Source organism: Cetorhinus maximus, chromosome 13, assembly GCF_964194155.1.
Source record: "Cetorhinus maximus chromosome 13, sCetMax3.hap1.1, whole genome shotgun sequence".
Taxonomy (NCBI): domain Eukaryota; kingdom Metazoa; phylum Chordata; class Chondrichthyes; order Lamniformes; family Cetorhinidae; genus Cetorhinus; species Cetorhinus maximus.
In genome coordinates, this window is record NC_135891.1 from 60,906,921 (window position 1) to 60,922,232 (window position 15,312).

Sequence of the window (15,312 nt, forward strand, 5' to 3'; positions counted from 1 at the left end):
ATGTTTGTGGAAGGGGTGCCAATCAAGCGGGTTGTATTGACCTAGATGGCGTCAAGCTTCTTGAGTGTTGTTGGAGCTGCACTCATCCAGGCAAGTGGAGAGTATTCCATCACACTCCTGACTTCTGCCTTGTAGATGGTGGACAGGCTTTGGGGAGTCAGGAGGTGAGTTACTTGTTGAAGAATTTCTAGCCTATGACCTGTAGCCACAGTATTTACATGGGTAGTCCAATTCAGTTTCTGGTCAATGGTAATCCCCAGGATGTTGATAATGGGGGATTCAGCAATGATAATGCCATTGAATGTCAAGGGGCGATGGTTAAATTCTCTCTTGTTGGAGTTGGTCATTGCCTGGCACTTGTGTGGCACAAATGTTCCTTGCCATTTGTCAGCCCAAGCCTGGATATTGTCCAGGTCTTCCTGCAATTGGACATGGACTGTTTCAGTGTCTGAGGAATCGTGAATGGTGCTGAACATTGTGCAATCATCAACAAACATCCCCACTTCTGACCTTATAGTGGAATGAAGGTCATTGATGAAGCAGCTGAAGATGGTTGGGCTGAGGACACTACGCTGAGGAACTCCTGCAGTGATGTCCTGGAACTGAGATGATTGATCTCCAACACCCACAAACATCTCCCTTTGTGCTAGGTATGACTCCAACCAGAGGAGATTTTTCCCCTTGATACTTATTGACTCCAGTTTTGCTCAGGCTCACACTTGGTCAAATGCTGCCTTGATGTCAAGGGCAGTCACTCTCACCTCACCTCTGAAGTTCAGCTCCTTTACCCATCTTTAACCAAGGCTGTAATGAGGTCAGGAGCTGAGTGACCCTGGTGGAATCCAAACTAAGGTTTAGTGAGCAGGTTGTAGCTAAGCAAGTGCTGCTTGATAGCACTGTTGGTGACATCTATCATCACTTTACTGACGATTGAGAGTAGACTGATGGGGTGGTAATTGGCCGGGTTGGATTTGTCCTGCTTTTTGAGTACAGGACATACCTGGGCAAATTTCCACATTGCTGGGTAGATGCCAGTTTGTAGCTGTCCTGGAACAGCTTGGCTAAGGGCATGACAAGTTTTGGAGCACAAATCTTCAATACTATTGCCGGAATACTGTTTGTCGGGAAGCTCGACCCGCCTTTAATCCAAAAACTCTTGAAAGTCAGGAGAACAAAATTTCAACAGTTTACAGGAAACAGGTTTTTGTCTCCTGCCATATCAAGTGCCCCCACCTGGTAGCAGCAGAAAATTCCACCCTCTGATTCCAGGGTTTGTAATGGCTCAGATCTTCCGGACGTCTAACCCAAGCTGTTCTTCTGGATCCTGTGGAAGTCCTAACACACTGACCACTGTGCGAATTGCCTAAAGTTTGAACTTCAGATGGGCAATTCCCCTGCTCCTTGGGACCCTCCACGAATACCTCCAACTCTGAGTTAGAGTTGGAGACTTCAGACGTTTCCAACTTACTTACCTAAATAGTTACCCAGGAAATGTTAGACAGAAAAATCCTAGTGTAATGCCTATGTATTTATAGAATTGACCCCTCCCCATCACAAACTAATGCCCCCCTACTCCCCAACTCAAAACCCCACCCTCCCACCACTTGACTACTCCCTATCCAGCTAATCTGCTGACCGGACCTAACTAGCCTTTGAACTGACCACCCCTACCACCTATGCACCTGCCTCACTACCTAAATGCCTCACCCACCTCACCCACTTACTTCACGCATCCTTCCATAGACCAACTAATACAGAGTATAGCCTCCAACTATTTGAAGTGAATACTTCACATGGGCTGCCCACAAAGTCCATTGCTGAAGGGATTTTCAGCTGCAGTGATCATCCTTACAATGTTTATATTTTCGTATAACTTTAAATTCATCACTGATAAATTCTGCCCACCTTCGGCTGTTTGGAATTTAGCTAGTACCCCCAATCCAGTCCCTATCCATTTTTCCATGATTTTATCTATAATCAATCTTGTCTTTACCATGTATTACTGTGGACAGACTGAATTTTATTGCCATGTCTATGAAATGTAAAGTGAAAATGTTTCTATCCTTGTCCCACACCTTTAAATCCATTGTTACTACTTCATTAAAGTCTCATGATAATGGGAGACTCACAATAGGCTGTGATGGTGTCCTCTAATACTTTTTGCATCTATTATATTTTTCACTCATCTTTTCAATAAGCTTTGTGTACTCGTCATCAACTACCCCTGCATCCTTTAGTAGGATTTTTAACCTGTGACAAGGGGGATGAACAAATTGTTGATGTAACTTTAAGACAATTTGCTTTTCTTTTAAGCTCCTATCACCTAATGCCATTAAAACTTTTTTGACATTCTGATTAGAGAAGCTAAGTTTTGTCAAAGGAATGCAAAAATGTCCTGATTGGGTAAATTGCAAATCTACCAACTTTCAAAATTGTCTTATCATGTTCCAGGTCCAATTTTATTGCCTTTTTCATGGATGGCTTGCTCAACAGCAAGGGTATCTCACTAGATATTATATGTGGGGCAGAATTGTTTGTCCCACAGGTGGGCGCGCACCCAACCTGAACTGGAGTGAAATAGTGCGCGATGACATCAGGCGAGCGTCCCGACATCATTGTGCACTCTTGCAATCTTTCGGTTGGCAGACACACGTGCTAGTCGGCAGTGTGCCTGCTGACAATTAAGAGTTCTATTAAGGCCCTTAAGTAATTAATTAAGTTGCATTTTTCACTGCCCACCCAACCATTTGGTTAGCAGGCGATGAATAGGCCAGGCGACCTTTGCATTTTTAAAGAAACTTATCCATCGGTGGGTTTCCAACGGTTACTAAAAAAAATAAAAAATTTTGAACATCCTTTTTTACATGTCCCTCTTCATGTGACTGAGTCACATGTGGGAACATGTTTGTATCATATGTAAAACGTTTATTTTTCATTTTAAAATCCTTCGGCTTCCTGAGGCAGCTCTGTGCCTTCAGTGAGCTGTCAGTGCGCGCTTCCCTGCACATGCGCAGACTTCAGCGCTCACGCTCCTCCCACACCCACCCTGGCAGCGCCGAGGCTCTTAGCACGCCTTTCACGCTAGCGTTAATTGGCCAGCCAGCGTGAAATCGTGGTTGGAGCCCAATTGCAGGTGGCGGTAAAGTCTCGCAGCCATTCCCAGGCCCGCCCGCTGCACCAGCCCGACAAAGGGAAAATCTTCCCCATGTAGTATCTAGTGAGAAACCAGTCTATTAAAATGGCTTACTCCAGCTATTCTACGTGGAATCGCCATTCATTTCAGTGACTTTAACTTATTGTCATCCCTGAACCTGAAGCAAATATAATTTCCACGTTCCCTGACCTTTCTTCGATTCTTACTACTGAGTGAATCCAAATATTATTTCAATTAATCATCCACACTGTGGATGTGCAACCACTGTCCAACACAGTGAAATTAAATGAATCAGTGGCTAGTACACTCATTACCCGACTGAAGCTTCTTGTGACCAGTACAATTCCCTCAGACTAATCAATATCGTCATCGCCCCATTCCAAACCTCACCTCAAAAACCTGTTGTTTAATTTTGGACAATTTACCGCATAATGATATTTCGAATCACATCTGAAACACCTGTTTATAATGGCCCAGGCATTCCTAGGGTTCATTCTTCTGTTATTATTACTCCATTCCTCTTGTCTGCCAGGTCTGTCAAAACATCTCCATCCTCATTTCTTTTGTTTATGGTTCTTCAGCTGTATTAATGGCTGCGCCTCATATCTGAACTATCTCAAAATGCCGTAAGTATTGAATCCTCCATCTTTTTACAGCCAAACATCCCATTTGTGCCATGAAGGCTGCTGGAAATGTTTGTTTTCCCAGGAATTCTTTTTAAAGCCTCAGACATTTAATCCAAAAGCATCTTTCTCTTTGGTAAGGATGCAACTGATGTCCGTATATCTATCTCATTTTTCCATTGGTCATATGTATCAGGTTCAGAGAACATCAGTGGAAAATCATATCTTGACACTTAACACTTGGTTTCAGCCATTGTTTTCAAAAGCAACTCCAATTAGTCTTCTGTCAGAAAGAAAATCTTAGCTTCCATTCTTCACCTTTAGTAAACTATTTTCTGCGACCATGTTAAATGGACCCAAGCCAGATGCTGAAGTATGGAACAGGACACAGTTGTTTTCCTTGATAGGTTTATTCACAGGATGCAGCCTTGCAGATTTCTGTCTCTTAACTACAACCCCAGTGTTCCAACTGACTCGTCATATATGATCTCATACCTGTGTATCTTTAACAACATAGTTAACAAACCATGAATATAGTGTAGTATGTGGATAAACAGTGACAAATCTTCTGTTCTGGTAGAGTATGTACAATCCAGGCAGTATGGCCTACCTCAGTACTTGCCATCTGTCAGTATAGCCTATATTCTGCAGGCTGGTACATTGTACAGCTTGCCCACAATCCTGAGGGCCATGTGAGAGTGCTGTTTTGCTGTAGGAGATGGCACAGGGTGTTGGTTTTATACAAGGGCACCAAGGGCACAGAACTCAGCTGCAAAAAAAGCTTCCTTCATCACCCAGGTGGAGCCTCATTATACATGCTCAGTTTGTTTCATGGAATTTGGCTGATTCCATTCAGCCCTTTAGCTAGGTTTCTTATTCCTGTTCCCTGTTCCTTCCCTCTCTCAGCCCCCATCTGAATTCCCTTAGATCCTCACCCAAATGGCCATTCCTTATTCCCTTTAGTGTATTCCTAAATCTCTCTGTTATCTCCTCTAGCTTTACAAGCCTATGAAATTTCTGTGGTCCTCCAATTTTCACCACTTGCCCATTCCCAATTTCCTTTGCTCCATCACTGGCAGACAAGCCTTTAGCTGCCTTGACCCTAAGCTCTGGAATTCCTTCCCTGAACATCTCTATCTTTAAACTCCTCTCTCCTTTAAGATGTTCCTTAAAACCTACATCTGTGACCAAGCTTTTGTTTATTTGTCCTAATATCGTCTCATGCAGCCTGGGTGTCAAATTTTGTTTACTCACACACACGCCCCTTGGGATAGTTTACTAGACTAAAGATGCTACGTGAATGCAAGTTGTTGTTGGAGCCAGGCTATTCAGTACATAGACCATCACAGCCAAGTCACAATCCTGTTATCATCTAACATTCATAATTGCTCACTGTCCAGCAGGAATCATTCAATTGTGCCCTGATCTGCAACTTTGAATGTTTTTTCTCTCTTTCTTTGAGGTTAAGTAATCACAAGAGATAAGAGGGAAAAAAATAAAACTCACTACATGGATGAAACTTGAACAATGCTGTTCTCTGATGTATAACTAATTTAAATTGTGCCCAAGCGAAGAGTTCTACTATTTGTCTTTTAATAGCTTTCAGTAACAGATTTATATCAGCATTAATAATCAGGGTAATCTAACAGTCAGAACTAATTAGCAATTAATTATCATTACCACTTAAGAGCAGTTTAAGAAATAATCACTTGTGCTATCAAGTGTTGAATTGCATAAAACCTCCCAGACCTGCTCATCCTGGGATCAGGTTATTTAATGATAAAGGAATTGAAGCACAATTAACAAAGTAACCATCAGGAAATTCCCAAAGCAATTATATTTTTACTTGATGGACTGACATTTTTACTATGGAGAAATTTAGTTTATTTATATCAAGAATTCAAGAGAAGTACTGTCTAGTGGCCAGAGCTGTGGGATAACATTTCATTGCATTTTTTTTGTGCCAAGTATGCATTCTTGTTGACAAATGTGAAAGAATCAATGCAACACACCACATGGATTTTAGTTGATCTGTGCTTTGGCTTTGCCACACTGTACCCATTGACTCATTGAGTGCTGAGATGTATGCCCATGACCATTGGCTGACCTCCAAGCATCTTGTCGAAGTGTTTGCTTTTCACATGTGAATTTAAAAAGTGAATGCCAGCGGGATTTTTAACTGGGGTATCACTGACTTCATCCTCACATTTCCTTGTTTCCAGTAAAAGTCAAACATGATGAAGGAACAGGGATGGAAACACTGCCTGGTGTCTGTTCCCCACCCCCGACCTGGGCCAAGTGCACTGAGGCCTATTGTTGTGCTCCCAAATGGCACCCTTGCTGTAACGAACTTTTACAGGAATCACAGACCTTAATGTTTATTTATTCAGCAACAAAGGGAGAATAATAGTGACTCATTATTATAAGGTGTAAAATTTTATCTATTATATTGAATACTTTTGATAATTTTTTTACAGCATATTTATTAAGTTAGATTTAGATTTAAGTTGAAATATTCTCACAGTAAGTGTGGAGTAATGCTTTGGGCACAATCAGGAGATTGGAAATAAATTGTGCAAGAAATTTCTCTGCTAATATTACAATTCCCACTAAAAAGTATTTTAAAATTATTAATTAAAAATTATTTGAAAATGTATTTAAAAAGTGCTTTGCAAACAGAAAGAACATGTCCATGCACTGTGTCTTTTTCAACTAAACAAAAACATGGGGGATAGCCATTCCCTGGTTCATTCCCCATAGCAATTCCTTGACCAATCAGAGTTGACCTGCCTGGTTTAAATTTAAACAAAGTTTGGCTGTTAACTGTTCCCTGGTGCATTCTCCATGGCAAAGCTTCTACCAATCAGTGTCCTCTTGCCAACCAATCAGCACCCTCTTCCCATGCAATATAAATTGTTGTTCCCTTTGAGATTTGGTATTCTTGTGAATCTGTCCTGATGGGTGCAAGATGAAAAGCTTTGACAGCATTTCTCTTTTTTCAGCAATAAAATGTATTTACATAATCACAAAAGTAAAATATTCCATGAACCAACACAATTTGGCAGTGTAATAGAACCTAATTGTTCATTTTTACTTGCAGTAAAGAATTATTTCATATGTTCAAGAGTGGGCAACCTGGTGTAGTTTTATTAATACAGCTGCAAATGGATTTGTCACAGCAAATAAGCATTTTTATAAAAGTATCTAATCTTGCACTTGTGAGCAGCCTGTTTGAAATTTACTTTAAAAAAAAGTGCTGAACCGTTTGCTCATTTCACTAATGTACACTAATCAGTCTCTTAGTAAGTTAAATGATTTTTAATGCGTATAAATGTTTAGAACTATTGCTCGTGTGCTGACAAAATCAAGCTCAATTTGCAGAGTCTTCATCAACAGCTGCAAAGGGCCCGTAATTGGTAAAAACTTGTTATTTCAGTTTGGGAGTGTGGCCAGTTTTTTTAAGCAGGGCCGACTTCAGGTGAAATGATTTTTAAATCAGCATAGAACTAGTGGAAATGCAGTTTACAACTGGCGTAACTTAGGTTTCTATGAATTGCCTTGGTACTATTTACCAGATTTGCAGGAGGATGACTTCCCCAATTGATTCTCAGAATTGTTTATGATACCAAACTGTTTAACAATTTCAATGGTAATTCATGATGAGTTCATGTTATCACTGTGACATCTGTGCAAAGCAGATTCACTGCGGTTGTATCTTTAATACAGTCTGAATCCACATTCAGGGCTTAACTTGAAACTGCATCAAAGGGGATTGAAACTCCTTGAAGGAGGAATATCACTCTGCTCCACATGGAAGTCAGTTCAGATCCTAGTATCTGATTTACACACTGCAAGCTTAGTGTCAGTGAGAAGCCAAAAGCACTTTGCACAGATATCAAACAGGTAATATAATTTGTTTTTAAAAGGCATAGAGAGATTATTTGGATGAGCTAAAGAATAATTGAAGTATTTAATGTTAAAATAATGAGCTCCCGTCTATGAAGCATATTTTAAAAATCAATAAAATAAATAAAAGAACTTTCATTCCACAAGATTTTCATATCCACCTGAGCGAGCAAATGGGACCTCAGTTTTGAATCTCATCCAAAAGAAGGTATCACTGACAGTGCGGCACTCCCTCAGTACTGCACTGAGTATCCAACCAGTTTATGTGTTTAAGTCTTGAGTGGGACGGGAACCCATTTTGACTCAGAGGAGAGAGTGCTGCCAGTGAACCACAGCTGATACTAGAAGTGTATACATAATATTGTTATGGTCCCCATAGAGGCAGACGATGCTTGAAAAATAAATTTGAACTTCCAGTTATTAGCTGAAAGGATAATACAAGATTTCATGTTTTAAGACTTTTACTGTGACACCAGACTAAAAGTACCTTTGACTAAACATTATTTTTATAAGCAGCTTATACTTTAAACCACAGAACAGACTTTTCCCTTTTCACTTTTAGCACAACCAAAAAAAACACACTTCACAGGTATATGTCCTTTAAGCAGACATTCAATTCTCCCAGAATCATCCAAACCGATTTTTAGCTCCCAAGGGTTTACTTCTGAACATTTCCTTTCCCATCCTAGAAACTTTTAATTACAGAGCTGTCTTTCATGGTGCATGTTTTCCTGGAGACTTCTCCCATAAGCCAAAGCCAGGCAAATATTCCAGCTTCATTTTAACTCCCCATGAATTTGGCCTTCCGAATCCAAGCAAGAGCTCCTACCTGCATTCCTGCATGGTCAACCACAGCATCTTGCTGCCAATAGCTGCTCTCCTTCTCTCAGATCCTGGCAGACTGCCCTTGTCTATGAGTTTTCAAGAATATCTTTGAAACCCTTACCCTCTTAAAGGTAATCACCATGGCAACGTGCATCACATGAACCTTGTATCCAGATAGATGCTGATTAGCTATCCTTGAGACCCCAACTCTTTTTAATCTTGGAACTAAATGGACAGCTTAAAGCACAACCCAACATTCTCGACACTTTTATGGAACTTTGGATACTCACAATCCAGCCAGTGCCTGAGTGGCACAAGATTTGGCAGGCTGTTCCAATAAGAGGTGCCATAGGCATCTTGCCAGTTCTTCAGCCAACAGTTGAGACCCCTATTGCTACCATAAGGTTCTGCCCACTGGACTGGATTTAATGGAGACAATGAGAGTCCCGTGTGCCAGCTGGAGAGCCGGTGAGACCCTCGCATCACTTCCTTTCACAAAGGCCTGCTGCATCTTGTGCCACTCACAGGCCAGCGGCAGGCCTTCTCCAGGATCAAGGACCCCGGGGAGTGGAGGTCCCACTAGCTGAGAGCTGCTGGCCAATCAGATTGGCTGCAACTTGTCTGCATTCAACAGTGCCACTAGGGAGGTGGTGGCTGCTGCTGAAATGACACCCACTTGAGGCCTTGGATTGAGGAGGGACCGAGGCACAGTGAGTGATGGCAGTAAGGGAGTCGTGAGGAAGGGGGATGGAGGGAGGGTGGTCAGCAGCAAGGATGAGACAGTGGATCTCAGTGGACCCCCCACTCCCTGATATTGCATTCATTGATCAAGCACTGAGTGCCTTTGAACGATGAAATGTCACTCCCTCCCTCCCCCCGCCCCACCACCCTGGGAGCCAGCAAGCTAACTGCCAGGATCCAGTGTTTACTTATCATGCAACATGCATAGTGAGACCCCACATACCCTTGTGTTTATACCAAAGTTTATAAAAAGGCAAAACAGCCAAACTCCATGAAGACAAACTATTTGGGAACTGAAAATACCAAGAAAACCAACGTATTCAGACAAGGCACAGCATTCATTCTCTCTCTCTTGAAAGATGCAAGATTAAAGCAGGCGGTATTTTAAAAAATCTTTCTCTCTCTCCCCAGGCTTCTCTCTCTCTCCCCCTCTCCCCCTCAGCTGTAATGGACCTAAGTGAAATTAAATTGTGATAATTAACCAAGTTGGTCACAGCTGACAGCACAAAAACTAGCCATAATTCAGGATTGATTTGTTTTTCTATTTCATGCCTAATTGTCCTGCTCAAAATTTCAGGAACAACTGTCTTAATGTTCCCTTGATGCAAAATCTAATTAATGTCACAGAACTGAATTTATATTCAGTTTATTTATATCCTATCATCAACCATCTCCCATTACACAGATAATGCTTAGTGGGGAGTGGAGGGGGAGAGTTTTATGCCTCAAAAAGGGGTGAATTTGGGTCAGGTGGGATGCTAACATTTAAAAATATTCAAACCTGAACCTAACCCACCTCGCACCTCACCGCTACAGGCTTTAATAGGGATGGGATGGGGGCAACCAACCTGCTCCCAGGAGATGGGTTGGGTTGCTCATTCTAATATTTTAATGAGTCTGTGGTATTCAGATTTTGCCTCCACTTTAAACTGAACACTGGTTGGTTGGGTTTCCTGGGCCTCCGGAAATTAGGGAACTGAAGGGACTGGATCAGGAAATATGTCCTTTTCCAGCAATGCTTGTGGACCAGGAGAATCAGGAGTGTTCCCCTTCCCCTCACAGACTACTGAGCTAACCTGTTTTCCCAAGCCTCCCACCCTTCCAATAACCCCCCCCACCCTTCCAATAATCCCCCCCCACCCTTCCAATAATCCCCCCCCACCCTTCCAATAATCCCCCCCCACCCTTCCAATAATCCCCCCCCACCCTTCCAATAATCCCCCCCACCCTTCCAATAACTGCCCTACTCTGCCAATAACCCCCACCCTTCCAATAACCCCCTTCAACTTTCCAATAACCCCCTTCAACTTTCCAATAACCCCCTCAACCTTCCAAAAACCCCCTCACCCTTTCCATCTCCCTAGCTATTATCACCTCCTCAGATCCTTCCTGTCTCCTCCAGTCCCTTCCAAAACCCCCCTCGATGATCCCCATCTCCTCGTACCAACCCTGTCTTTTCTCTCTAACCCTGCCAATATCCTTTCTGAATCCTCCCACCCCCCAACCCTTCTAACTTCCCCCAAAGCTTCCCACCTGCCCCTCCCCTGACCCTGCCCAGTCAAACAGTGTATTCCAAATCCTAGCCATTTAGTAAGAAATAATGATATGGGGGTCTCAAGCTATAGGTGGAAGGGAATACTTTAGGTGGCAAGAAGCTTCATAAATTGGGAAAATACAGAGCATGTGGAGTGTGCATCAACTGTACAAATTAAATAATTCAGAGAAAGATGATAACAGCAGACTTTACTTTTAATATCTAAATACAGTTTGATTGGACAAAGGCATTGGAGTTTAGACCACCTCAAGCAATAATTTGATGAAAATTTAGTTTAATCTCTAATTGCCTTTCAGCTGTTTGAAATTAAGACATTAATTAGTATAGGTTTCAGCCATGGCTCCATTGGTCACACTCTCACCCCTGATCTGCGAGGTTCCGGGTTGAAGTCCCACTCCAGAACTTGAGCATAAAGCTCACAGCTGACACTCCAGTGCAGTACTGAAGGGATGCTGCATTGTCAGAGGTATCATCTTTTGGATGCGATGTCAAGCCAAAGCCTCGCCTGCCCTCTCAGATGAATGTAAAAGACTCCGTGGCTCTATTTTGATGAAGAGTAGGGGAGTTATCCCCAGTGTCCTGACTAATATTTGTCCCTCAATCAACATCACAAAAAAACAGATTAGTGGCCATTATCAAATTGCTGTTTGTGGGAACTTGCTGTGCACAAATTGGCTGCCAGGTTTCCTACTTCTGTTGGTCATGAAAGATGCCATATAAATGAAAGTGTCTCTTTTTGACTTTTTGTTAAGTGGGGTTTGGAATGATCCATTTAAATTATATTCAATATTATATTCTCACGAATGCTCTTAACTCACTGTTGTTTGATGGTGATTTAACAGGTACTCTATTGACCGTAACACTGACTTGGAGAGAATATTCAACGTGGATGCCAACACTGGAGATATCACTATTGCCAAAAGACTGGACCGGGAGACAGCAGGATGGCACAATATCACTGTGATCGCAATGGAAGCAGGTTGGTGACTTTCAGAACACATCAGCTTGGTTTTTGATTGCTTTAACTCAATGTAAAGGACAATGTAGTTCAAGTTTGCATGTTGGAAATGTTTTTTGGCATGTAGGAACAAAAACAAGAGTGTAGTCGGCAGAGGTAAATAGCACAGGACATTTATAAAGAGGAGCCAGGTGCAAAATAGAATGAATAAGAATGTAATAATGGGAAAAATGCACACAGAGGGTGGAAGTTAATCCAGCCCACAGGAGCAGGCTGGAGGCCGAGGAAGGAAGGTATATTGAATCAGGAGGAAGGTGGTGGCCTCACCCCACTAACGCTGCTATTCTACCAGCAGTGGAGTGGCCCTGTATCCCAAGTAAAAGTTGGCAGTCTGCTCACTCTGGGGTGGGGGCAGGATGCAGGTGCAGCTGGGGAATCCCTTCTGATTAGGTATCCCTGTGGCCCATGGAGGCACCCCCCCACCGCCACTAATCCAGCTGAAACAGCCCCCCTGCCCTCAGCAATAACACCACCTGCCTCATGGGAGCCTGCATTGGTGAGCTGGACCCATTTAGGTTCTGGGGTTTCCTCCAGGGAGGCTTCTCCTGGATGATTGCAGTACCAGCAGTGGTCACCGCTTCTGGTGATGCTGCTGGGATTGAAGGGCTGCCCGCCCTCCGATTGGCAAGCAGCTCCTGGAGGCAGTAACTCGTCCTTAAAGGGACGGAAGCCCCGACCTGTGTCAGTTAATGACCTCATGGGCATAGAATTGCTTTGGGGGCACCACCATTAAATATAGACAACCATATAGTACAGAGTGAGGAGAACTGATGGAGAGGAAAGTGGCATAGGAGAAAATCAAAAAACATATTGGATAACTTAATCCAAGGGACAAGAAGTATGTACAAGTAATTAATTTATTCAGAAATAAATGGGCCTGGGAGACCATTAGCCTCCATGAGTTTGTTGAGTGTAGCCTTGATTGTTTACATGTCTGTAAGTTCCGGACTATTTTGTGTTCGACTGTGCAGCCTTATGTTACCATTTGTTTGTACTTTGCCACATTTTTAAAAAAAGTTGTCTCAACGTTCCACAGATGCACCAGACACCACCGATAAATATGGACATGGTGACTGTAGTATCTATTGTCTGAACGGTTCCTTCACCAGTTTCCCACGTTTTCATATTCAAAACAGGGCAGTCCTATCTTCATATCCCTGAAGTAATCCCATGACCTTTTCCCCAAAACACTTCAGCTCTGTAATAAGAATGAACTTGATGAGGTGAATAATGTTTTCCCAGAATTTTATTTGTTTTCATGTTCCTAGTTCCTCTTATGTGGTCATCACCTTCCCCATCACATATAAATGCCCAGTTGCACATCTCACCTCACGCCTATAGTTTATTTTTTTGACACAGGATCTGGATTTATAGCTATGATAGAGATTTTTAAGATAATGAAATGAGTTAATAGGGTAGATGAGGGGAAAGATGTGCGTGAGAACAGAATTAGAGACCATATGACAGTCTCTAATAAATCCAAATGGGAATGCAGTGGGCACTTCTTTACCCAGTGAGCAGTAAGAATGTGGAACTCGCAACCACAAAGGGTAGTTGAGACAAATGAGTATAGGTGTATTACAGGGAAAGCTAGGTAAATATATGAGGAAGAAGATATTAGAAGAAAAGAAGTGGGAGAAGTTTAGCGTGGAACTCAAACAGCAGCATGACCAAGCTTGGTTGAATGACCTGTTTCTCTACTGCAAATTCTATGTGATGGGCTTATCCTGCTGTTATTTCTTTTGCACTTTGCATTCTATGCCAGTGCTGTACATTTCTCTTGTGGTTGTTAAATGTTAATTTAATAATTCTATTACCTGGCTGGCATTCTTCAGAGTGAATTTGAATGCATAGAAGTGGATGACTTTGAATGATACAACTAACCCGTGTTTCAGTTCACCATATCTCCTTATTCCAAACAATTTCTGTTTAATACACACAATACTCCTCTAGCATCTGGTCCCTGGCAACTAATTCATTTTTCTCATTTTATCCGTGCAATAAAAACATATTTCTGAATAGATGTCCTCCAACTGATGGGAGACAGAAACTCATATGGGAGATGATGTTTAACTTTTGTCACTAGAGGGTGATCTCACACTCTTTGCTCATAGCTTATTACACCAAGAGAGATGTCAAAATAAGAAGCCTTATTTAATTGCAGTCCTTCAATTTATAATGCTTGCTCTTTTCTATATGGAACCGATTTCATAGCTCCCTGATGTCTCAGCAATCTAGTGAACATCCAGAGTGGACCTAGACTCTACAGGTCAGAACACTGCCAGGGTTTGTGCTCCATGTGCTTAGCTAGTTGATCCCAGTCAGGGCAATGTTTAGCACCATGGAAGGAGAAGAAACCCAAATCAGGAATGAATGGTTCCCTATCCCGAATAATAGCTCGGGTGAGAGGCCTGTGGGTGTCAAATGAGGCTAATATCAAATTCAGCTGCATTTCCCTCCATGCTTAAATTCCCTTTCAACATGTACTATCCTGGCACATAACAAAATGGCTCCCAATACAAGTCGCAAAAGATGACCTGCACTTGTGGAAATTGGGCTGGGATGCATGTTGGGGAGGGACCTATATTGTGAGAGAAAAGGTGATCCTATAGAATTCCAATACCGTAACCACTAGGCTATCATACCTAGCTCAATCAATGCAAATGACTGAAGTAAATGTAGTTTCGGGTTTGCTTCATATGTGTGTCTGGTTGAAAAAAAGCAGTCTATGGTTACCATAATTCCTGTGCAGAGCTTTCTTACATGAATTCACCTAATTGGCCATCTCGCTAATTTCTTACTGTTGGGTGTTAAAATACATTTTGGTTGAAAAACGCAAACACCAATGGAATGTGACACGATTCCAAGGCCATTGATTCAAATTTAATGAAATGCCAGTCCATTCATATTATGTTTATCAAAGAAAATCTTTAAAGAGACTGCAAAGGGACATTGTAGTTAGTCCTCAGTTTTTTAGTTCGTCATACCTCTACACAAAAAAAGTGGTGGACAGACTTTATAATCAGGCAACTTAATGTGTGCACCATCAGAACCAGTGTCTTTTTTATAAACAGTCAGTACAGTTTGCATGTAATGTATGTTAAAAAAGAACTTGCATTTATATAGCACCTTCAACATAGTAAAGCATTCCAAAGTGCTTCGCATAAGCATACTCAAAAAAAATTAATGCTGAGTCAAAGGAGGCACAGGGACAGGTGACAAAAAACTTGGTCAATGAAGGTAGGTCTTAAGAATTCTCTGAAAGCGGGAGAGAGTGGCAGAGTGGCAAAGAAGATTTTAGGGAGGAAATTCCAGAATTTAGTGCCGAGACAATTGAAGACATGGCCACGAATGAAGGGGCGAGGTACAAGAAGCCAGAGTTGGAGAAACGTAGGCCGGGATTTTGCCCGTGGGGTATGCGGCAGGTCAGCCAAAAGTCCATTGACGTTCGGTGGGACCGGACGATCCCGGCGGCAGACGGGACTGGAAA

The 15,312-nt window shown here is 42.2% G+C and overlaps 1 protein-coding gene across 5 annotated transcripts in view; it reads left to right on the forward strand.

The window, feature by feature from the left end:
- Window positions 1–15,312, forward strand: part of cdh22 (cadherin 22) — a 736,258-nt gene that overhangs the window by 451,156 nt on the left and 269,790 nt on the right. For 3 of the 5 annotated variants that reach the window (XM_078555429.1, XM_078555426.1, XM_078555424.1), the window contains exon 7: window positions 11,647–11,783. In XM_078555429.1, coding sequence (XP_078411555.1) covers window positions 11,647–11,783 — 137 coding nt within the window. The remainder of the gene's footprint in view (window positions 1–11,646; window positions 11,784–15,312) is intronic. The other 2 variants (XM_078555425.1, XM_078555428.1) reach the window with 1 other exon arrangement.